This window comes from Oncorhynchus clarkii, chromosome 20 (assembly GCF_045791955.1).
Source record: "Oncorhynchus clarkii lewisi isolate Uvic-CL-2024 chromosome 20, UVic_Ocla_1.0, whole genome shotgun sequence".
In the NCBI taxonomy this organism is placed as follows: domain Eukaryota; kingdom Metazoa; phylum Chordata; class Actinopteri; order Salmoniformes; family Salmonidae; genus Oncorhynchus; species Oncorhynchus clarkii.
In genome coordinates, this window is record NC_092166.1 from 35,442,332 (window position 1) to 35,466,968 (window position 24,637).

The 24,637-nt window shown below is 43.3% G+C and overlaps 1 protein-coding gene across 2 annotated transcripts in view; it reads right to left on the reverse strand.

The window, feature by feature from the left end:
• Positions 1-5,013: 5,013 nt before the first annotated feature.
• The window catches only part of LOC139376303 (transcription factor E2-alpha-like), a 41,924-nt gene continuing 22,300 nt past the window's right edge, over positions 5,014-24,637 (reverse strand). Inside the window, exons 8-21 of one of the 2 annotated variants that reach the window (XM_071118683.1) lie at positions 24,191-24,240; positions 20,145-20,247; positions 19,538-19,677; positions 19,261-19,399; positions 19,033-19,085; positions 16,306-16,384; positions 15,667-15,743; positions 15,307-15,486; positions 15,045-15,132; positions 14,758-14,890; positions 14,375-14,428; positions 13,451-13,692; positions 9,795-9,941; positions 5,014-9,696 (exon numbers count right to left, since the gene is read on the reverse strand). In XM_071118683.1, the coding sequence (XP_070974784.1) occupies positions 9,802-9,941; positions 13,451-13,692; positions 14,375-14,428; positions 14,758-14,890; positions 15,045-15,132; positions 15,307-15,486; positions 15,667-15,743; positions 16,306-16,384; positions 19,033-19,085; positions 19,261-19,399; positions 19,538-19,677; positions 20,145-20,247; positions 24,191-24,240 (1,478 nt within the window). In that variant the 3' untranslated portion in view covers positions 5,014-9,696; positions 9,795-9,801. Of the gene's footprint in view, positions 9,697-9,794; positions 9,942-10,821; positions 11,073-13,450; positions 13,693-14,374; positions 14,429-14,757; positions 14,891-15,044; positions 15,133-15,306; positions 15,487-15,666; positions 15,744-16,305; positions 16,385-19,032; positions 19,086-19,260; positions 19,400-19,537; positions 19,678-20,144; positions 20,248-24,190; positions 24,241-24,637 lie in introns of both variants that reach the window. The other variant, XM_071118682.1, reaches the window with a different exon arrangement.

Consider the following 24,637-nt stretch of genomic DNA (forward strand, 5'->3'; position numbering starts at 1 on the left):
GCAAATTTAATGGTGTTGGAGTCGTGCCTGGCCATACAGTCATGAGTGAACAGGGAGTACAGGAGGGGACTGAGCACGCACCCCTGAGGGGCCCTCCTGTTGAGGATCAGCGTGGCGGATGTGTCGCTACCTACCCTTACCACCTGGGGGTGGCCCGTCAGGAAGCCCAGGATCCAGTTGAAGAGGGAGGTGTTTAGTCCCAGGGTCCTTAGCTTAGTGATTAGCTTTGAGGGCAGTATGGTGTTGAACGCTGAGCTGTAGTCAATGAATAGCATTCTCACATCGGTGTTCCTTTTGTCCAGGTGGGAAAGGGCAGTGTGGAGTGCAATAGAGATTGCATCATCTGTGGATCTGTTGGTGCGGTATGCAAATTGGAGTAGGTCTAGGGTTTCTGGGATAATGGTATCGATGTGAGCCATGACCAGCCTTTCAAAGCATTTCATAGCTACAGACTTGAGTGCTACGGGTCGGTAATAATTTAGGCAGGTTACCTTAGTGTTCTTGGACACAGGGACTATGGTAGTCTGCTTGAAACATGTTGGTATTACATACTCAGTCAGGGAGAAGTTGAAAATGTCAGTGACGACTCTTGCCAGTTGGTCAGCACGTGCTCGGAGTACACGTCCTGGTAATCCGTCTGGCCCAGCGGCCTTGTGAATGTTGACCTGTTTAAAGGTCTTACTCACATTGGCTGCAGTCGTCTGGAACAGCTGATGCTCTCATGCATGTTTCAGTGTTACTTGCTTCGAAGCGAGCATAGAAGTTATTTAGCTCGTCTGTTAGGCTCGTGTCACTGGGCAGCTCGCGGCTGTGCTTCCCATAGTGGTCTGTAATAGTTTGCAAGCCCTACCACATCCGACGAGCTTCGGAGCCGGTGTAGTACGATTCGATCTTAGTCCTGTATTGATGCTTTGCCTGTTTGATGGTTCATCGGAGGGCATAGCAAGATTTCTTATAAGCTTCTGGGTTAGAGTCCCGCTCCTTGTAAGCGGCAGCTCTACCCTTTATCTCAATGCGAATGTTGCCTGTAATCCATGGCTTCTGGTTGGGGTATGTACAGTTGAAGTCATTAAAACTTGTTTTTCAACCACTCCACAAATTTCTTGTTGACAAACTATAGTTTTGGCAAGTCAGTTAGTTCATCTACTTTGTTCATTTTTTCCAATTTTTCCAACAATTGTTGACAGATTATTTCACTTATAATTCACTGTATCACAATTCCAGTGGGCCAGAAGTTTACATGCACTAAGTTGACTGTGCCTTTAAACAGCTTGGAAAATTATGTTACTGCTTTAGAAGCTTCTGATAGGGTAATTGACATCATTTGAGTCAATTGGAGGTTTACCTGTGGGTGTATTTCAAGGCCTACATTCAAAGTCAGTGCCTCTTTGCTTGACATCATGGGAAAATCAAAAGAAATCAGCCAAGACACCAGAAAAAAAATGTAGACCTCAATAAGTCTGGTTCACCCTTGGGAGCAATTTCCAAACGCCTGAAGGTACCATTTTTATCTTTACAAACAATAGCACGCAAGTATAAACACCATGGGACTACACAGCCGTCATACCGCTCAGGAAGGAGACGCGTTCTGTCTCCTAGAGATGAACGTACTTTGGTGCGAAAAGTGCATATGAATCCCAGAACAACAGCAAAAGACCATGTGAAGATGCTGGAGGAAACAGGTACAAAAGTATCTATATCCACAGTAAAACGAGTCCTATATCGACATAACCTAAAAGGCCGCTCAGGAAGGAAGAAGCCTCTGCTCCAAAACGGCCATAAAAAGCCAGACTACGGTTTGCAACTGCACATGGGGACAAAGATCATACTTTTTGGAGAAATGTACTCTGGTCTGATGAAATAAAAATAACACTGTTTGGCCATAATGACCATTGTTATGTTTGGAGGGAAAGGGTTGGAGACTTGCAAGCCAAAGAACACCATCCCAACCATGAAGCACGGGGGTGACAGCATCATGTTGTGGGGGTGCTTTGCTGCAGGAGGGACTGGTACACCTCACAAAATAGATGGCTTCAAATTTGGTGGATATATTGAAGCAACATCTCAAGACATCAGTCAGGAAGTTAAAGCTTGGTCGCAAATGGGTCTTCCAAATGGACAATGACCCCAAACATACTTCCAAAGTTGTGGCAAATTGGCTTAAGGACAACAAAGTCAAGGTATTGGAGTGGCCATCACAAAGCCCTGACATCAATCCCATAGAAAATTTGTGGGAGGATCTGAAAAAGTGTGTGCGAGCAAGGAGGCCAACAAACCCGACTCAGTTACACCAGCTCTGTCAGGAGGAATGGGCCAAAATTCACCCAACTTATTGTGGGAAGCTTGTGGAAGGCTACCCGAAACTTTTGACCCAAGTTTAAAGCAACGCTAGAAAATACTAATTGAGTGTATGTAAGCTGAAATAAGTCACTCTACTTTTATTCCTACATTTTACATTATTAAAATAATGTGGTGATCCTAACTGAACTAAGACAGGTAATGTTTACTACGATTAAATGTCAGAAATTGTGAAAATCTGAGGTTAAATGTATTTGGCTAAGGTGTATGTAAACTTACGACTTCAACTGTATGTACTGTGGGGACGACGTCCTCGATGCACTTATTGATAATGCCAGTATCTGATGGGGTGTACTCCTCAATGCCATCGGAAGAATCCCGGAACATATTCCAGTCTGTGATAGCAAAACAGTCCTGTAAGTTTAGCATCTGCTTCATCTGGTCACTTTTTAATAGACAGAGTCACTGGTGCTTCCTGCTTTAATTTTCGCTTGTAAGCAGGAATCAGGAGGATAGAGTTATGGTCAGATTTGCTATATGGAGGGCAAGGGAGAGCTTTGCGCACGTCTCTGGGTGTGAAGTAAAGGTGGTCTAGAATTTTTCCCCCTCTTGTTGCACATTTAACATGCTGATAGAAATGAGGTAAATCTGATTTAGAGCTCTACAGGGAAACTTGAGACAGGATTTTGTCGAAGCATAGATCTGGGGAAGGGTACTAAAAAATGTCTGAAACATTGAAGGTCCCCAAGAACACAGTGGCCTCCATCATTCTAAAATGTAAGCGGTTTGGAATCCCCAAGGCTCTTCCTAGAGCTGGCAGCCCGGCCAAACTGAGCAATCGGGGGAGAAGGGCCTTGGTCAGGGAGGTGACCATGAACCCAATGGTCCCTCTGACAGAACTCTAGAGTTGCTCTGTGGAGATGAAAAAGAAGCTAATAGATTGCATTTAGTTATCTTATTACAATTGTCTAATTTACTATTTATATGTAAATATTGGTATCCAAAAAATATCAGAATAACCGCAGATTCAATAATGTTATTGAAACGCTATGAAGCTATTTTAGCCTACAGATCACATATGGCAAACAAATAATCTGAACCACACATTTTGGATTTCTGTGCATCTTTCACAATAGCAAATCAATATCCCAAAACAGTACACACGTTTTTTTCCCCCCCGAACCTGCACATCGTCTCTCTTTTGTGGCACCAATGTGAGTACTTATGTTACTGGCAGGGGAAACAGTGTTGCAGTAGTCTTATGTGTAGTGAGTGAATAATAACAAGCAAACCAAACTTCGACCACCTCTCCAGATGGTCTCAGTTCGCTTCAGGGCCTCTTTTGAATAGTCTGATTTCCTTTGGAGCGAACCTCACGGAGTTCACAAAGATTGGCTGAAAGGGAAAACTCCCTAAACCAGCGTATTGGCTGTGGATTGACTGCATTGTTTGAATGGAATGATGATAATGGAATGATAAATTCAAATGTATTATTGTACATAACATCTTATCATAGGAGCTGCACACCATGGTCGACCAACTCCCTGACCTTTATCCCATCATAAGAAGGTTCATGTCCATTCTATTATTCTAATTCCTAACAGTATGGTCGTCACTATCTGGTCAAGTTAGGAAGTTATAAACCCCACCTATTTCTATAATTTGTTCTTAATATGCCTGATGACTTAATAATTAAGCAATAAGGCCCAAGGGGGTGTGGTATATGGCCAATATACCACCGCTAAGAGCTGTTCTTTAGGCACAATGCAACCCGGAGTGCTATATACCCAGCCCTTAGCCGTGGTATATTGGCCATATATTACAAAATCCAGAGGTGCATTATTGCTATTATAAACTGGTTACCAACGTAATTAGAACAGTAAAAACAAATGTTGTCATACCCATGGCATACGGTCTGATATACCGCGGCTGTCAGCCAATCAGCATTCAGGGCTCGAACCACCCAGTTTATAATTATTAATAACACCTAATAGGTGTGTTTAACACGGAAATAGTTTGCAAATGTTGGCTAACACTCCATTTGCTTTGTTTGTGTTAGCCGCAACCATTTGCTAAAACGTTAGCAAACAGTCTGAAGGTAGTGTGCAGCGAGCATGTGTCTGTTTCCAGTCTAAACTGCCGCTGTTGACTGTAAGTAAGTATTTAGCCACATTTTTCCTTCTCATTGAGTCTCTCCTTTCATAGCTCTAGAATCATTGGAAATGGAATAATCAAACTGACATTGTATGGGGTCATTACTCAAAAAAATGCAAAGGACTGGAGAATATCATAATTAGCCTGTAAATGGGAGTATACTTCCAGTAGCCTTCTTTCAGATCTGTCTTTAGTTGCAATGGAGTACATACAGGTATACACTTATAGCCATATTCCCATCCAGCACTTTGTAATTATTCAAAAACATAAAACGCTTGGGGCATTCTCAGCCGCTTCTTTCAGGCTACCTGCAGCACACACCGTCACAAAATATTACGAGGCCTGAGGACTGAAAGGAACAAATGGTTGTATTGATGCTAGGCCAGGCGGCAATTCAACTATATTTCTTAATTCTACCTATTCCTTCTAAACCCATGAAGAGGGCGTGAGCATGCGCATCAGGGAGAAGGGTGGAATCGCACTGTAGTAGACCTTCGCAGAGAGATAATCATGTTTTCAATACACAGTAGCCTACAAACATAAAAGCAAATAATCTAAGTATGTTTTCAACCCTTTATTACAATGTTTTTTTTCTCATTTAGGTATACAAGCTCAAAAAGACAGACATTGAAAAAATGTATATTTCTCTTATTAAAAATGGCACATTTATTGCTACATTACTGTTATATACACGACAGTTCTCAATATCTACTTTATATATAAAAAATAGGAAACTGGAGGCACTTTGAGGACAAATGGATTCTGTCCCCAATGTAAGAGAGACAGTGAGTTTTGTAGCAGTGTGTCCATCTGTTGAACAGGGCAGAGATTGGCAGACCATGAGAGGCCCCTTGGCAAAATACTAGTTGTGCATTTTGACAAGGGAAGTTCTAAGGATACTGTACTCAACATTCAGTTAATATTAACGAAAAAGGAACACACGTCAGCGATGTTGAGTTTTCAAATCTCATTCGAGTAATAAATCAAAAGACAATACATGTCCTCTGTGAAACAGACAAACCAATGGCAGTTGAGGTGGAAACAATACATTACTGATACTAATGCTTAGGGTTTCATCTGGAGGATGGTTATTATGAAAGAAACTGACAAAATCAAGAAAAATACTGTTACAATTCAGTATCACTCCGCACGGGAAAATACTGTTTAGTTGATAAAACAAAAAACTGGTCAAGTCCTGTATCGGTACATACCGGACATGTCAATTTCAGATGTTTGATATGGTAACAAAAAATGAATCTCTGCCCTAATTCAGTAGAAAATAAAGTTCAGACGATTGTTGCAAATAAAAAAATATGGACACCATACTCTATTCCACATGAGTATTGTTTCCAAATCGCCAATGGTTTGTACAGAAGATAAAAGGTCTGGGGACACTTCTATTATAGAAACTTATAATAGGGCTCAGTAAATCAAAGCGGACTCAGTTGTTTGCCAAAATCTGAGATGCCATCACTAACTGACAGAGAAAAGATGTAAAAAAAAAAAGAAGTTTACTTTATAGTTTATTTTACTTTGGGCGCTAATAAGAACAATATTCATAGAGATTTACTGAAGCATTGCCCCACTCTTCCCTCCCATGTCAACATGTCCCTCCCATGTTTATCTGTAAAAGGTTCTCTTGGAAAGCCATTCATGCAGAGACAATCAAAATTCAACAGTGTTCAGGCACTGGTGAGTAACCACTAACAATGATCCCAAAGTCAGGAGAATGACTAAGGTTGCCCTATTCATTAATTCCTCATACATCTTTTTCTGTTTGTTTTGAAATGTTTAACTAGGACCAACAGACATTGACAATACAGCAACTGTAGATTTAGCAAGCCGAAAGGTATTGATATAAAATCTAACTTGTATGAAACACACATACAACTTTGTTCCTTTTTCAATCGTTTGTACTAAATGTTTGCGTGACAAAGCTTGCCAATAGAGCCCCACAGTAGGAGTCATAATACGCATAAAACCTAGCAATCAAACAGGGAAATGGTTCCAATTGTTTTTCCACCATTAATTTTTCACACTGGGGATTTTTGGAAACACTTAAACAAGGGCTGCTGTGTTTCATGTAGGCTTACCCTGGCCTGACGTTTTGACAACCATGTAAATCTCTCTCAGACAAGGGGACTTTTATCAATATATTCGGCTCCATTTACTCTGATTCAAAAATGCAAATTACCATCAAATTAGACCATGCAAAACTACAAATCCCTGCAAGCTCCTGCACACCATCTCAAGCGAACACCTTGAGAAAATGTGTCAATTTACAACTTGCACAAGACAGTTCCCGGAATTGTAAATTGAAAGAAATTTAGCCAATTTATTAATTACAACAATTAGCTAACAGATTGTTAATCCAAAGATTACTGCCTTGATTCGGCAGTCTTGTCCAGATCCTCATGGCATTTGTATTTGTTTATGATCCCACCCCCCAATAAAAAAATGTAATTCAAGCGAATATATTGTTTTAAAAAAATCACCTTGTCCTAAAAAGATACTCGGTTATCAAAACATCACACCAGGGTAAACCTACATCACAGCCCTTATTTTAAGTGTGTCTAAGATCCCTGACGGGAAAAATGAATGGTGGAAAAACAATTGGAAACATCTCTTTGACCGCTCGGTTTTATGGGTATTATGACTCACACTATGGTACTCTATACTCAGACATTTCCATTTTCCTTTGATAGTGAGTAAGTAGTAATAACTGGTTTAAATTACATATACAGACTTTTTGCAGTTTTTTTTTTTAAACAGACCTTCTCCAAATTACAGGTACTTCCAAAAGTTTGGGGATGTGCTAGCCAGATTAGGAGTTGGCATGAACTACTTTTACACCAAAGCAACTGGCACGTCATGCTTTTCCCAAAGAAAAAAAAAAAGAATTAGAAAAAAAAAAGAAAAAAGAAAAAAAGAGATCACTTTGTTTGGGAGGGAAGAGACACTTAAAGTTCGTTCCTGGTATCTTTAAAATGAGTCGTCCTTACATTTCAACAATGTAAATGAAAAGAAAGTAAGCAATCCAAAAGAAAACCCATACAGCTATCTTACAAAGTAAAAAACAAACGAAAAACAAATCACTTCTACAAAAAGGAGGATCCTTACAAACAGGCTTCGTAAATTGTTCAAAACACCCAATGCTTCCTGTAATTTAAGGAACACAAATTGTCCATCGATGGCAGTTGAATGCATTCAAGGGAAGATATCCATGACATTTCAGAATGCACACCACAAAATAAACCCTCTTGAAGTCCAACAGCCATTCCTTCTGTATGGGAGAGGCTATATGGATACGCATGGTGCCAAAATGAATGATGCAGCCGAGGGTCGAGTGGAGACGAATGGCTTCGGCGCAGTCTGTCGTCCAGATGAGCCCTTCACAGCTAGCTAGTTTATGCTGGCTAAAACAGCAGCATGGCGCTAGTTAAAAAAATAAAAACTTGTAAAAGAAAGTAATGTTTATTTCTATGGGCGAGCAACGACAAAACGGTGCGAATGGGCAGCAGTAGAACATATCCCCGGAGGTAGTTAAAAGGGGCCAATTCGTTCCATCCCACTTGATTTTATTTTGAGTAGGATAGCAGCCTACAAGATAAATAACTTGTACTACTGGTAGTAACCATCTGGATGAACAATTACTCTGATTAAAACTGAACGATTCTGAACACTCTTCCAAGTCCCAACTTCGGCAGACAAGTTTTAAATTCTTGCTGAATTTTCTAGCCACGAGCATAAACTAGCTAGCTGGGAAGGTCTCTTCAGCGCGACTGACTGAGCGGAATCTGTTCAGCTCCACTTGACTCTGCGCGACATACGCCATCAATTTGGGCACCAAGTGTGTCCCTATAGCCTCTCCTCTTCAAACTAACTGTAGTCTACTGAAAACTTACATAGTCTTTTAAGTACGCATGACCTGGACATCTAGGTTTGCCTTGCCAACTGACGACACTTGCGCCACAAACGTGAAGAGAAGGCAATGAAGGCAGGTGGTTGACTGAGTTTGGGGCAGAGTATACTGACCACGTGTCCACATGGCCTGGCTGAAATGGAAACAGAATCAGAGGGGCAAAGATGGGTATGGTGGAGGGGGAGAGGCTTTCTCTGGTTCAGAGCACACACACTTCCTGCATGTTTCAGTCCAATCTCCCCAAGACAGAGTGAGGAAGTCTTGAGATGACCATGCCAGTGTGATCCTGTGGAATAGTAGGTGAACGGGGAGTGGTTTTCAGCTAGTAGCGAGTCATGACCTGTCCTGGGTCTCGGTATGTATTGATGAGCTCACCTTCCTCACTGGCAGTCCTTCAACTCCACTCATGGCAGTGACGACAAACAGATGAAGACAAAATGGAAGGATTGTAGGATCCCTGGATCAAAAAAATACACACCATAATAAATCTTCAGACGGGCCTGTGTCTGGGCAGCCCTTACGAGAAGGCATAAACAAAGAAATATGGCCAAAGTTGGCTAGGGTTTCTTTTTTTATCATTGTGCTATATAACAGCACTCTGCCTGCCAATTCAGTAAGTGTCCATTCGTCACTATGACAGTCCAGTCTTTTCAATTCTGGTGGCTGGATACCTCAAACTCTACTTCTGTGTTTGACATTGAGGAAAAAAAAAAAATTATGGTGGGGATGACAACGACGATTGTAACTTGCCCAAGCCTTGGCGTTATGCATGTACATCAGGCACATAGTTACTCATACAGGTTAGATTCTGATATCACCTTTTCTTGTGATGAAAGTAAGACCTACTTTTCAGGTGGGAATGGCAAATGACTATCAAAAGGACACACAATCCTAGGTTGCTCACATGAGCAATTGATCCAAAAATACTATTTGATCCAAACAATTTTTGCTCCCAACACGTAAAGCAACTTCTTCAAAATGTCTTACAAAAACATGACCATTACGCAAAGAAAATCATTGCGTTTAAATTCTCTGCCTGTGATCCAGTCTCTCCTTGGAGTTCAGGGTGTTTACTGTAAGTATTCTTCAAAACTCTGTGTATTGGTGTATGTATTGTGTGTTCATGGTCAGGAATGTGGCCACTGGCGTTTGTCAGTTTTGTGTGTGTGTGTGTGTGTGTGTGTGTGTGAGAGAATGTGCTTCTCCACTATATGTGCGAGCATATATAGAGAGCACCTTTGTGGATTGACGCACACTGAGATGCATGATAAGAGAATAAGGCCACGTCTTCTAAGAGCTGTACAAATCAACAGGATCAGGAGCTGGAAGAGAGAAACAGGGATTGTTATATTATGGTAACACACACGTGCCACAATACATGCGATATGGACAGTCACATGACAGCAGAATGACAACTTACCCGGGTGTTACATATGGCTGACAGAGTTGTGTCCATCGCCCCCTAACCCGGGGTGCCCACCTCCCATCTGCATCTGGGGGTCCACACCCGAAACCTTCTCTTCCTCCCTCCGCTTCAGACACGCTGCCTTGGGGTTCAGGTTACGCTCTTTAGGAAGAGGCCACACAGGTTAGAATCAGAGGGGTGGAGTGGATCTACAGGTTTTGGCTGAAAATTCAGGTAAACCGATGGGGAGGTCAATCAAGAAGATCGTCAAAGAGATGGAAGCAAGAGGCAAAACCATCAGGTTTCACAGTATATTCTAGTAAACGGAGAAGGTTAGGCGTATAGAAGAACGAGAGTTGTTAAAAACAAAAAGGTTAGGATTAGACGGACAAAGAAAGTATGATTAAGGTATAAATGCTGAGAGATTCTAGTTATGAAAGAAATATTTAAAAGTATATAATCGTCAAGCATGGAGGACAGTAGACCAAAATGGTGAACGGAAGACACAGCTGGACAGGACAGAGGAACGACCAGACGGCAGCAGTGGTGAGATCATTAAGTATTTGACAGAGGTGCAGCCCCCATTTTCCCCGCCTCCATCGACATCTCTTTTTGCTCGCACCTTTTCCATTATCCAAGAGGATAGAAGGACAGTCAGAGGCAGGTGAGTGCATATAGAGGTGAGACTGCTGGTTGGGTGGTTGAGTGGAGGTAGAGGGCCTATAGGTGAATCATACTGGATCTGGAATTTTTGGTAAGGAAGCCTTCCACAGCTAAAAGGAAGCCCTAGTCGCACCTGCATCTCCAGGCACAGTATGATCTCTTTAGCCGTCATACTAGTCAAGCATCAGTTGACTGGTTGGAAGCAGACATTACTGGGTTGGTTGGTAAAGGAATCCCTACTTTGTACCTGATTCTCCATGTCCAGTATTAAGAACTAATTGGCTCAGTGAAGGTAATTGGCTGAGTGAAGGTGGTTGAAGGTAATTGGCTGAGTGAAGGTGGTTGGCGGTACTGGATCTATTCGTAAAGAGAGGCCTACCTCGGACCTGCTTCTCCAGACCCATTATGACCTGCGCGGCCTGCTGCAGGATGATGAGTTTGGTTTGGGCCTTGTCGCTGCGCAGGTGCACCTGCACCATCTTGCCCAGCTCCCTGAACGCCTCGTTAATGTCACGCACGCGCACCCTCTCCCGGACGTTGTTGGCCGAGCGCCGCTCCCGATCGCGCTTCTCCTTCTCCTCGGCCGTCAGGTTCTCATCGTTCAGCGAGGCCGTGCTGCAGTTGCTGCTGCTGAGGAGGGAGGAGGGTCGTTATGGTACACCCCAACACCTGCTGCTTTTACCCTCCAAGTTGCCCTTACAGGTTTAAGTTGCCCCTAACTATAGCCCGAAGGACAATTTCTGCAGAAGGTTTCCTTGGATAGCAAATTGCTGTTCCAGGGTCAGTCATTGTTAGATCTGATCCTAGACGAGCATTTAGGAGCAGCCTCTCCCTGGAGTGTGACCTCAGACGGGCTACAGCATTCCCTGCACACTACTCAATTCACATCCTAGAGCAGACGGCCTGGTTGGCTGAAGGTGACAGCAGTCATTATTTAAGTGCCATATTTGGCCAGGAGGCCAGCAGCAGAAAGCTGTGGAAGTCCGGATGGACAATGTATTCCAGCGAGGAGGATGGGGGTCACGGATGGATGATCCCAGTGGAGTGGCGCCAAGGTGCAGGAGAGCGAGAGATCGAGCGGAGGGATGGACCGCCAAGGACATGGTACTAGAATCCTTTTCTTTAATATATGTTTTATTTTTATTTTTTTTACATGGAGGAATCTTAAGGCCAGAGCACTACTGTTACTGTCAACGAAGGCATCGCGTAGGACCTTGCAAATGACACTCACTTCCGAAGAAAGAAAATTGGCATGTAACAAAACCGTATTCGCAAAGCAACTTGATTACTTCTCGGCAGACTTTCACTTGGCCAAAATAGATCATTTTAGGGTTCTTTTGTCAAATTGGGCGTTTTGAATGTTGAGCCATTATGGGCTGACAACTATCAGACCTAATGTTCCAAATGGAATCTGACAAAGCCAAGACAAGTCTGTCTTCTGCTGATCAGGGTCCAAGGTGGGAGTCAGAGGATAATATGAGGCCTTTTGGGAGGGGGGGGTGGGCTGGGGGGCTGTCAGTTAGGAGGTAAGAAGACCAAGGAAGAGAGGGAGAAAGAGAGCGACACACCCTCTGGCAGGTCTAGATCATACACAAGGCCAGAGAGGAAGCCAGGGGGGGAGAGATTGGGAAACAGGACAACAGTAAGCTGAATGCCACTGGTGCCTCATGTTAAATACATCAGCTGCCATAGATGTATTTATCTGAATGAAAGGAAGCTGAAGTCACTGCTGCCATCTGCAAAAGTAAACGACGAAAAGAGAAAGAGGGGATTGAAGAGAGGGAGAGGCGTGGAGATGACCAATGAAATCAGTACATTAAAAAGGTTAACATTTGACAAATAAGGGCATGCAACAAAGACATTGCAATAAGGAAGTGAAGGGTTAAGTTAATACATTGAGGAATGGGATAGGAGCAGAACAGTGAGCCCCTCCATCCAATCACAACCTGTGTCTGCATTTGTATAGCCAATCAGCAAGCAGAATACAGAGTATGCATAGAGCCAGACACAGTAACACATTTGTAGAAACAGAAGTGGTAAGGTCTTGTTTTTAAAACAACGCGAGGGGTAAATGTCAAATGATAGCTGCCTGAATTACTTTCCTTTCTTGTGGATAATAGAGGAGACAAGCCCATATAAGTTAACCCAAGAGAAATAAAACAAGACTAGAACGTACCTTGGGACTTGTATTTTTTTTTATCTGAGGAGGTTTTACATTTTTTCCAAATGTAAAACACTCATAAAGCAATAGATCACATCTTCACACTTCAAAATTGGGCCATTCGCCAAAGCTGATGAAACAAATACAGAAGCCATCATCTGGCCCTGAAATAATTTGAACGTGAAGTGTAAGATAACAATGTTGTTAAAAAGAAAATGTGTGTTGCTAAGGCCTCAGACAAGAAGCACAGTGATTGGACACAGACAGCGATAGAAGCAAATAAAGGAAATCAGTAATGTTAATATAGTGGAGGGTGAGGCAGAGTCACATGAAGCATATTTTACAGTGGAGACAGCCCAGACAGACAGCCCCATGCCATTTAGATCAGGCAACACATACTTCACCAGACATGAGTCCAGTGCTGGCCTGTATGTGTCCACAGCAGCAAAGCCTTGTAGGACTGGAGAAGGGCTAATCCCAAAACAGTTTAAATAGCCTGCTTCCTCATCTCCTTTCCTCCCATCATCACTGATCAACAAACACAACTTGATGGTTGGAAACTAGCCTAAAGGCAGCATGTCAATACTTGAAAGTGGCCTCCCCTCCTTCATCTGCAATGATCTAAAAACACAGAACAGGTGAAAGCAATATGGACTGACACCTTTCCAATTACATCACAACAATGAAGGAAGAGAGCCACAGAGACCAAACCATTCAAGACAATCGAGACACATCCCAGGGCCTTCAACCTGAAGAACAGGAGACTAGAAACTCAGAATTGGGACGCGGCCCTACCCTGGTCTTTTCTCCTGTCTAAACCTGGATCCCCCAGTGACAGCACACTGACCTCGGACTTGCTGCTCCAGGTTGAGTATAACATTAACGGCCTGGTGCAGAATGAGAAGTTTGGTCTGGGGTTTCTCATTAGTCAGGTGGAGCTGACACATGCGGCCCAGCTCCTTAAAGCCCTCGTTGATGTCCCGTACGCGCAGCCGCTCGCGGGCATTATTCGCCACCCGCCGCTCTTTCTCCCGCTCCACCTTCACCTCCGGCGGCAGATCCTCTTCGTCATCGTCCTCCTCATCACGACTGATGAAAAGTCAATGTGGACCAAGGGGGGAAGGATTGGTTGGAAGGGGGGGATAGAAGACATTACATGGGTATGACTGACATATTTACTAACATGGACAAGACTGTCCAAACAAGTATTCTTTTGTCCACGCTAGATAATTACTCAATTTTATCATTCGGGAGAGTGCTGTACTAGTTTGTGGACTATGATTACAAAAAGTACTTAGGGGCAAACTTGTTGCTAGAAATTTTACAACAAAACAGGACTTTATATAAATCAGTTACATATTTCTGCAAACTGACAGAACATAAACAGCTTTTCTTTATAAATGTATAACATTTTCTTAAAGCCAGGTTTATATTCATGAAATAGCTCTGACATGATACCATCTTATTTAACTGAAATGCAAGGCATCAAATTGAACATTCATAATACTTAACCCGAGTTTAATAACTGATGGCGTATCTGCTTCAGAGATTGTATGCTATAAGAATGTGTTATAATTTCAAGATTGTACAAACCATTCTCAAGGCACTAACAGCACGGCTTTTTTTTTATGCTGAAATTCTGCCCACAGTCTAAAATGGTTCTGATATAATCAGTTTTTTAAAATTTATTCTCAAAATAATTAAATAGCTATCTATATTTATGGCCACACCCCCTTAAGTGTGAGGCTCACGTGATTGGATGCAGACTTACTCTGCTCCCGTGTCTGATAGGGAGGAGGAGAAGGTCTGGAAGGAGAACATCTCTCTGAAAACAACGGTAGACACGAGGGCAAAAATGACAACAGTGCTACGGAGAATCACCTCTTTTTGGGTGCTGGGGCGGTGTTAAGTTGAAATAATGATGGCAAACCTGCACTCTCTGAATACATTTAATCATTTTCAAGCAGCAGAATTTAAATCATTAAATAAATCATGATAATGTTCAGTGAGTGAGAGTTCACCCCCTTTATGACAATGGCACAGACCCCACATACGCACGTCTCAAGTTAGGATTTGGCCAAGAGAGACGGACTTCAAATCATATGGACGTGTGTGTTTCTGATATGTTTTATCGCTATCAGAAGGGTTAGTCACCTTGTTCGAGTGCGGGCCTTCGAGTCTTTCTTCTCATCCTCTGACTTGTCAGCCACAGAGGAATTCTCGTCATCCTCCTTGTCCTCCCTTTTGATGTCAGAGCCACTGGATGAGTGTGTGGAGCGAGAGAGGCCTGAGGGAGGGGGAGATAAGTCAATGAAAAACACAGCAGATAATTTGAGAGAGAGAGAGAGAGAGAGAGAGAGAGAGAGAGAGATCGACAAACATTGCGTGTCCTTTCCTGAAATGATGAAAAGAGCGCGAGAGAGAGAAAAAAAAAAACTCACTGGTGAAGCCTTCGGGCTGGCTGCCAGAGGGAGGGCCATGATGACCATGCACACCCCCACTAGTCGAGTCCTCGTGGTGGTTCGACATCTATAGAACAGATGAGAAACATGGTATTAGGCAAGTAGACAGTACTACGGACAAGTAGGTGTTACATTGGTATCACATGAAGGAGGATGTACATAATAGTGTGACACTAATCAATGGACATACCACCCATGTGGCTAGATATGGCCACTACGTATTTATCCCTCCTGTTCTTACCAGGCTGGGCAGTCTGTTGGCCAGTCCCAGGCCAGCGTTGTTGAAGGCCTGGGCGAGCCCTCCTATCCCGGCGCTGAGGAGGCTGTGCATGTCAGCCAGCCCCCCTGGACCCCCTTGTCCCCCGGCGTGACGCTGGAGCACGTGGATGGCCTCCTCCAAACGGTCCTCCATCTTGTTTTGCTTTAGGGGGGAGGGGAAAGGGCGGGGTTAAGTAAAACCAATGAGTAAACACTTAATTTATCGACTTCAATTCATCCAACTTGCTTAGGATCAAGGTGGTATTTTTGATCCGATGTTTTTGATCATTGTAACTAGTGCCACTGCACACATACATGGAGTTGAACATGATAAGTTACTCACCAGAGCCTGCAGTCCACCCTCGAAGTTTGGAGAGGGTGTGGCCTGTCCCGAGCCCCGGGGCCACTGAGAGGCAGAACCTACAGAGGTAGAGACATTGAGCATCTGGACAACAGGGTCTGTGAAAATAGTCGGCGCTAACGGCAAGAGTGGGTCTGTCCAGCTACCAGGTAAACGGTCCATTCTTGACGGCAAAAAAGCAGTCAACCCTAAACCCCATTTCAGACGTCACACTCAAAGCACTGTTGTCAAGCAAGAACCTAATCCTATTACTCAGTTCCACTCTAAACCAATAGATGGAGCCACATTATCATTGTAATTGTGTCATTTAAGCTTCCTCTGCAAAATATATTTTCTTGTCATTTTCCATGTGGCTGTAACCTTACACCCCAGGATAGTGCCCCCTAAGGCCTAAAACAGGTGTGATCTCATAGGTCAGTGATTCACTAATATTTTTGCCCTTTCACTCACCCAAAGACTTAGCGAAATAACACCTTAATCAGTCATGAATGAAGACTGGGCTAGGAACTAGCAGTAGGCTCCAACCCCCCATTTGGGAAACACTATGCTAAATTAGACTACAGGCTAACTAACCCAGGTGCGTTCCTCCTAGCTACAGGTGTATTCTCCCTGCCCACTCACCTGCTATGGCCTGGGGAGAGCCCACTGGAGTAGACGGAGATGATGGGAAGGTGTTGCTGTTGTGGTCTGAGGGATAAATCTACACAGAAACAAAAGACAACATGAAATGGTGGGTGTTTCTCAATATGCATACTACCGTGCTCCACACTCATGTTCCAAGCGCCTTCTTAGAGGACGTTCTTGTGAGGATGAGAACGCATAAACATGGAGAACGCAAAAAACATTACATTGAGAAGCACTCGCACTCCCCCTACTGTATTACCTCACGCTGCACCTCCCAATCACTGAACCTTCTTCCAGCCAGGACAATGGCAACAATAAAGACGAAACAATATGTACACAAAGCAAACATTTTATTTGATAGTTATCAGCTAGATATGTAAATTGTTGTTATCTAGCCAGCTAGGTAAACATGCAAAAATGACCTAAAATGAATGTTATGCAAGGTACAGTAGATTTTAACTCTTCTTCGTGGCTTGCCAGTTAGCACTACAAGCAAAAATGACCTAAAATCAATGTCATCCAAGGTAGATGTAAATTCTTTGTGGATATCTGGCCAACTAACAGTAGTAGCTAGCCAGTTAGCACTACAGACTTACTATGGGCTTTTACAACCAACAGTGGGTATTGTAGGCAAGTAACCATGCCAAAATGTATACAGCATGTATTTATTAATTATTTATTAACGTATCAAGATAAAATATTGTAGTCCGGCAACATATGAGATGTGAATAGGCAACACTTCATTCTAAAGTCGGAGTGTATTTACTCACGTCAGCTCAAATAATTGATTTCAAGAAAATGTGCGTAATTTTTTTATGTGGTCGATTCATATTTCTTTGCATACTAACCATTGAATCCGTCAAAGTACGCATTCAAGAAGTGCCCTCAGTACTCCGTTTCGAATACTTTGATTTGGACTCATGCTCCAATTTGCATGTTAAGAGCACGGTAGTATGCAATTTGAGAAACATTATTCAATAGTAAGATCTGTGACACAGAGAACTACATAAGACTCAGCATTCTCTTATTTGCAGATAGTTTTTTTTTCTAGGGCTGTCCCAAACGAGAAAAAATAATCATGGTCAACCGAAAGTCGGCTGTTCTTTTGACCAAATCGATTGGTCGACATTTTTAAACGTGTATTTTTCCCATATATAGACACACCCAATGTGTTTTAATAAAATCAACTATATGCATTGATCTTGTCTGATGCTTTAAGCTTACGGTTTGATGAAGACAAGTGCCTCAAGAGGGCGCCAGAGATCTAGATAACCAGAAGAAAAAAAAAACTTAATCTGGCCCAACTATTCTCCTCCCACTCCAGCTGGTTTTCGCAGATTCTTCCATTACTCTCCTGAAGGTGCCAGTAAAACGCTACACGAGGAGTAGGCCTTTTTCATGTGGATTGCTAATTTATCAAACTATTTCTACCGATCTGCGTGCCCGTTACGATTTTCGTTAGCACATTTTCTTGAAACAGTTTAAGTTAAATGTATAATTACATCTTCATATCTCAAAATCATTGTCATGGGATTAATCAAAATTCTATCCAACTCTAAATGAAAAGGATACAAACCTAAAAAGTAACTTATATTGTCATCTATGTAAAAATAGTCTACACAAAGCCAAATAAAAACATTGCAGCCTGCAGGTAATAAATATCCTGGTAAAAATAAATATCTGATGAATCACATTGTTACAGACAGACCATGTGTAGCCAAACTTGAAACATTGTATCAACTACTAACTTGGGTTCTGCCCGAAGCATGCGCTAGGGAACGTGCAACATTGTATAAAATATTCTGGGCCCTCAAGAGCTCCGGACAGACACAGTTGTAGGCCATTTGAGCAAGGGATAAAAAGCAGTGCTTGACTTGGGCAGGAGCTCACTGTAGCAGAGTACCCGACACCTCAAATTTGTCTTGATTTGTTTAACACTTCTTTGATTACTACATTATTTCATGTGTTATTTCATAGTTCTAATGTCTTCACTTTTATTCTACAATAGAGTAGGTGTCGTCCAAACTTTTGACTGGTACTGTATGTAATGGGGAATTTATGTACACTAACAATCAAAATGCAAACAATTCACACAATGAAGTTATGAAACAATGAATGTGCACAAATTGGCGGGAGAGACATATTCTGGAGAGAAGTGCATTGTGCATTTGGGTGCATGGTCAATCTGACATCTGCATTGGCCATGCAGCATTTAAGGTGATACGGCCTCAGAAGAAGTTAGGGCATTCATACTTCTAGAGCTTCATGGAGCAGAGCAGAGCAGTTTTCAAGGAAGTAAGTTTGTGTTTATACAGGATGTACCACCCCCACCTACCGTCAACCAGTCATGTCAATGAGGAGCTATACAGAGCCCTCTGCATTGTTGCAAAATTTGGGAGGCGATGCGGTACAGAGCTGGATTTGGCCTCTGCAATTGTGTCACACTTGTGTCCATATGGAGCCTCCAACCACATTTTCGTATCAAGCATAAATTGGCTCTTAGTCTAGGCCTCAACAATGGATTAGTTCACGGAGACGGGCGCATCTATATATCACACACACGTTACTGCTCGACTAAAACAAATTTAGGTCAACCAACAGCCTAACAAAAAAATTCAATAAAAAATAAACAAATCGACCAGTCGACTAATTGGGTTCAGCCCTAGTTTTTTCGGCAAAATGACTGAAGACTATGGTTGATGTGGTCTGTGCGATTCTACTCACCGATGCTAGGGCTTTGCCGATCTCATCTCCTGAGCTTCCTGTCCCCCGGTTGGCTGTGATGAAACAAAGTAGACAGCAAACTATTAGAACTGATATTTCCATTTTATAGAAGTAAAGGGAGAAACAAACAAACAAAGGAAGGGCCAGAAAGTAAGAGAAAAATAGACCGAAACAGGAAGCTATATAGAAAAAGACAGTATACATAGAGTCAGTGGTAGACAGTCATACCCATGATGGTGTCTGTTCCGTTGATGGGGGACGTGTGGTTGGAGACTCCGTAGCCAGTGGATCCTGAGTGGAAGCTCCCGTTCACCTCGCTGCCGTGCAGGGGGTAGTTCTGGGGCGAGAGAGGCAGCGGCTGGCGTTTCTGCACAAAAACAGGCGTAAAAGTCATTCTCTGTGTTTTGGGAGAGAGCGAGATGACAGTGGTGTATACTACCATCTTATGTAACCTTTATTTAAACAGAGAACCTTTTGGTGTATGTGATTGTGACAGAAGTCTCACCAGTCTGTCCTGGGGGTTGATGGCTGTGAAGGGTGTAGGCTGGCCCAGGTGGGGGGAGTTACCCAGCATGGCTGTAGAGTAACCCGGCTGCCCCATCGACCCGCCAGAACTCCACGGGTCAGGGGAGGGGTGCAGGCCTTCTGTCAGGGGGAAACCAGGGGAGGGTAGGGATGGGTGTTTGTGTGTGGAGGGTAGGGGTGTGGACAAAAGAGAGAGAAAGGGTGAGCACCAGAGGGACGAGCAGCATCCAGAGATAAGACAATAAGGGGCCACAACATATGAAGCATGTCACGTACGCCTGATGACTTCATCCTAGTGTACAGATAGACACACAGGGCAGGCGGAGTATCACATTAGCTCGGGGCTTTGACTCACTATCAGTAGGCGTTTCCACAGGCAGAAATTGAGAAAATAAAAGACAGGAATGGGTCATCGCCATAGACGTCACTGGTCAGCTAATGCATTATTCAATTGATTGACCTCACCTAAAATGATGTTTTGTTCCACATTCTCCATATAGCAGAGTTATCACTATGGGCTAACCCACTCTGATAGGTACACTGTGTAGTTTTGGCCCCCAGACACAATCTGGTATAAAAGTAATGACCTTGCATGTAGAAGGAGCCAGGGTAGCCAACATTTCCAGGCTTGGAGGCAGGATACCCTGCACCGTCTCTGTTATATTCCTCTCCTGAGGCCGATGCATACACCTAGAGAACACACACACAGTAGGGAGAGGAGTACGTCAAACGGACTATTTTCTAGTAATAATTCCCAATTGATTGGAGATAGTAGAGAAGGTGTAGCCAAAAAAACATGTATCGATATCTTGATTAGGATACCCATCCCTCCCTTCATACCCTTGTACAATATAGCGTTTATCAATTGTTTTTTTTTCTTCTATTGAGGAGTATGTATTTTTATTTATTAATTCAAATCAACAGCCTCTGACATTTGAGGACACTGGGTCATTGACATATCTCTAGAACTAAGCAGTGTGGAAGGTTTTTTAAGACTGAAAATAACAAGTCCAGACACACTCCCAGTCTTAATACGGCAACCTTTGGGCCACATTAAAAGACTACTACAAGAAAACTCTGGCTGCCTCTGAACTAAATTGTCTCCTTTTGTTTTATGTAATTATTTGGCCTATACACAGTACAGCCCAAACTCTGTACACCTGTATAATCTGCTGGAAAGTATTCACACCCCTCGACTTTTCCCACATTTTGTTAGGTTACATCCTTTTTCAAAAAATGTTAAAGTTGTTATTTCTCCACAATCCACACACAATACCCCCCCCCCCCAAAAAAAACAGTTTTAGAAATGTTAGTACGTTGACAATACATAAAAATAAAAAAAACACTAAAATATCACATTCACATAAGTATTCAGACACTTTACTCTGTTGAAGCACATTTGGAAGCGATTACACAGACAAGTTCTTGGATTTGACGCTACAAGCCTGTATTTGGGGAGTGTCTCCCATTCTTCTCTGCAGATCCTCTCAAGCTCTGTCAAGTTGGATGGGGAGCGTTGCTGCACAGCTATTTTCAGGACTCCAGAGATATTCGGTCGGGTTCAAGTCCGGGCTCTGTCTGGGCCACTCAAGGACGTGTCCCGAAGCTACTCCTGCATTGTCTTGGCTGTATGCCTAGGGTCATTGTCCTATTGGAAGGTGAACCTTCGCCCCAGTCCGAGGTCCTGAGCACTCTGGAGCAGGTTTTCAACAAGGATCTCTATACATTGCTCTGTTCATCTTTCCCTCAATCCTGACTGACTAGTCTCCCAGTCCCTGAAAAACTTCCCCACAGCATGATGCTGCCACCACCACCACCACGTTTCACGGTAGGCATAGTGCCAGGTTTCCTCCAGACGTGACGCTTGGCATTCAGGCCAACGAGTTCAATCTTGAATCTACATTCTCATGGTCTGAGAATCTTTAGGTGCCTTTTGGCAACTCCAAGTGGCCCGTCACATACCTTTTACTGAGGAGTGGCTTCCGTCTGGCCACTCTACCATAAAGGCCTAATTGGTGGAGTGCTGTAGAGATGGTTGTCCTTCTGAAAGGTTCTCCCAACTCCACAGAGGAACTCTGGAGCTCTGTCAGTGACCATCGGGTTCTTGGTCACCTCCCTGACCAAATCCCTTCTCCCCCGATTGCTCAGTTTGGCCGGGCTGCCAGCTCTAGGAAGAGTCTTGGTAGTTTCAAACTTCTTCCATTTAAGAATGATGGAGGCCACTGTGTTCTTTGGGACCTTCAATGCTGCAAAAGTTTTTGGTACCCTTCCCTAGATCTGTGCCTTGACACAATCCTGTCTTGGAGTTCTACGGACAATTGCTTCGACCTCATGGCTTGGTTTTTGCTCTGACATGCACTGTGGGACCTTATATAGCCTTTCCAAATCATGTCCAATCAATTGAATTTAACACAGGTAGATCAATTAAGTTGTAGAAACATCAAGGATGATCGATGGAAACAGGATGCATTGAGCTCAATTCAGAGTCTCATAGCAAAGAGCCTGAATATTTATTTAAATAAGGTATCCGTTTTTATTTGTAGTAAATGTGCAAAAACTTCTAAACCTGTTTCGCTTTGTCATTATGGGGTAGTGTGTGTAGATTGTTAAAGATTTATTTAATCCATTTTAGTTTAAGGCAATGGAAACAGGATGCGTAACAACGTAACAAAATATGGAAAAAGTCAAGGGGTCTGAATACTTTCCGAAGGCGCTGCCTTGAACTAATGACATGGAGGTTTCCATTAACTCAGCACAATGTCTGAACTCCTTATGATCTTAATGCTCTGTTACCAAGACAACAAATGGTTTCTTTAATGGTTGAAAAGGGGGGGATTTTGCCCTCAACTTACTGCTTCTTCTCTGTGATCGCAGGGCCTTACGGCTAGGTTTGCGATATGTGGTGTGTGTGTTACACACATGATCAAGTTAGGTCTGGTTAACACACATGATCCAGTCTCCTCTGTGGCTTACAGAGCATCACCCATAGGATTTATAGTAGTCTCTGGCATGTCACTAAAGAGGTGAAGGTCCTGAGGTTGTGAACTAGCAGAGCCCTCAGAATCAGCTCTACTCTGGCAGGGGTTAGAGAATCAAACTATGCGCCTGACAACTCAGATCTTACAGTGAAGTTTTTTCTGTTATTTGATTGAACAGAGAGAGGAAGAGAGGAGGAGAGGAAGAGAGGAGGAGAGGTACAAAAGGGAATGGAGAGATGCACTACTAATTACTGTGCCATCTGCCCATTCCTGGACTGCAGCCAACTCTACGGGCAGCTGGGATAGAGGGATGGGGGAGGGAGAGAACGAGGGGGATGGAGGGGGGGGCGAGAGAGAAACAGAAAGGAGGGTGGGAGAGGAAGTAGAGCACAAGAGAGAGGGAGAGAAAAAAGATAGGGAGTTGAAAGGAGAGCGACAGAGGGAGAATCGGAAGGAGAACAGGGGAAGAGCAGAAACGGTATAGTGAAGTCAGGTAACGGCCAGGTCTGCATGTCATCAAGCATAATTTTTCCCCTTAAGTAATCTGTGGACGAGGGTGCTAGGCTGGAAGGAATGCAAGCACATCTAGAAAAAAATGGCCTATAAATATGACCCTCTATAAAAACATGTCTAAATAAATGAATGGGTGAATGAGTAGGGCTCTGTTTATTTTTTCACCTCGTCGGCTGTGTAAAGGCACACAGCTGTGGGTCTGGAGGCTCTCTCTCTGCCAGTTAGGCTGCTGCTCTGAACACCAGGGAGAAGCCTGTCATGTGTGTGTGTGTGTGTGTGGGGGGGGGGGGGGGGGGGGCTTAGTCTGGCTATTGGAGTGCACACTCAGTGACGATGAGTGCTGGGAGGCATTTTAAGGATGGGGGATGCAAAAAAAAAAAATGGGAGCATTCCTGATAATGGGTGGGGAAAAGGTGTGGATATGGTTGGGTAGGTGGGCATTTTGGGTTTGGAGAGGGCAAAAGGTCTGAGTGTTCTTGGGTGTGGGTGTGTGTTCTTAAGGGGCAAATAGGCAGACTAGGGTGTGGCAGTCTGGTAAGAGGGGGGGTAACGGTGGGGCTGGAGAGGGGGACAGTTTTACAAGCTTTGGTGTTCCATTTATATTTCAAGTTTGGACATTAGCACAATGGGGGCACCAATTGGTGTCACCTGGTTAGTCAGTATGTTACACCTGCGCTGGCTTGTCATCTTGTTAGTCAGAAGATGTTTCAACTGTGCTGGCACAGGTGATATTTAAGAACGGCTGGCCCAGTGCTCCAGTTGTCTTGATAGACGCGAAAGGTTAACACCTTTAGCGGGCTCTCTCTATTTGATTTCCAGAAAAACATTCCGTTGTCCGATTTCCCTGATTTAGTTTTGCTCCACCGTTTTTTTGGTTTGCTTCCTGTCTAAGTTGTTTTTTTTTTCTTCTTTCGTTTGCCTCTTAGTGGTTAAATTTAGTAGGCGCTCATGGTTAGTGTCTTTTAGGTCCCAGTTGTTGTTGCTATGCAACTTTCAGTGGACACCCCCGTGACTGTCATTTAGAGCCCCTCCTAAAAAAACCACCTGTTTTGTTTTAATGGTCGTTGTCAGTAACTCTGTTAGTTCTCCCTTCTGTTTGAGCGACTTTTGGATTTCATGCTGGGGAATGTAACAGTACTTACCGAAGAGGGCAGGCCAGGGGGAACTTTCCTGATCTTTTTTGGCTGGGCATCTGACACACACACACACACACACACACACACACACACACACACACACGAGATGAAACAAAGTTATGAAAGCAGTTAAGGGCATTCCAAATAATTGTCCATTTGTGCTGGTAGGAATATTTGCCTTTATGGCCCATAACTTCATCAAATGTAATCTAATCTTATACAACCAATATGTTTATGCAGTGGCCTCACACCACCTCTCCTTCCATTGAATCCCCTGCAGGTTTAGCAGAAGTGCGATTTCTCAGGTTCTTATATTAAACCTCAGTAGGAGAAGTGAAGGTAATCACAGTCGGAAATATGAACCAGAATAAAGAGCAACTCCTCTCCTTTGACATAGTAAAAGTGGAGCGGATACGGTCATGAATTCCATGTGATTTTGTACAAAGAGGTAGC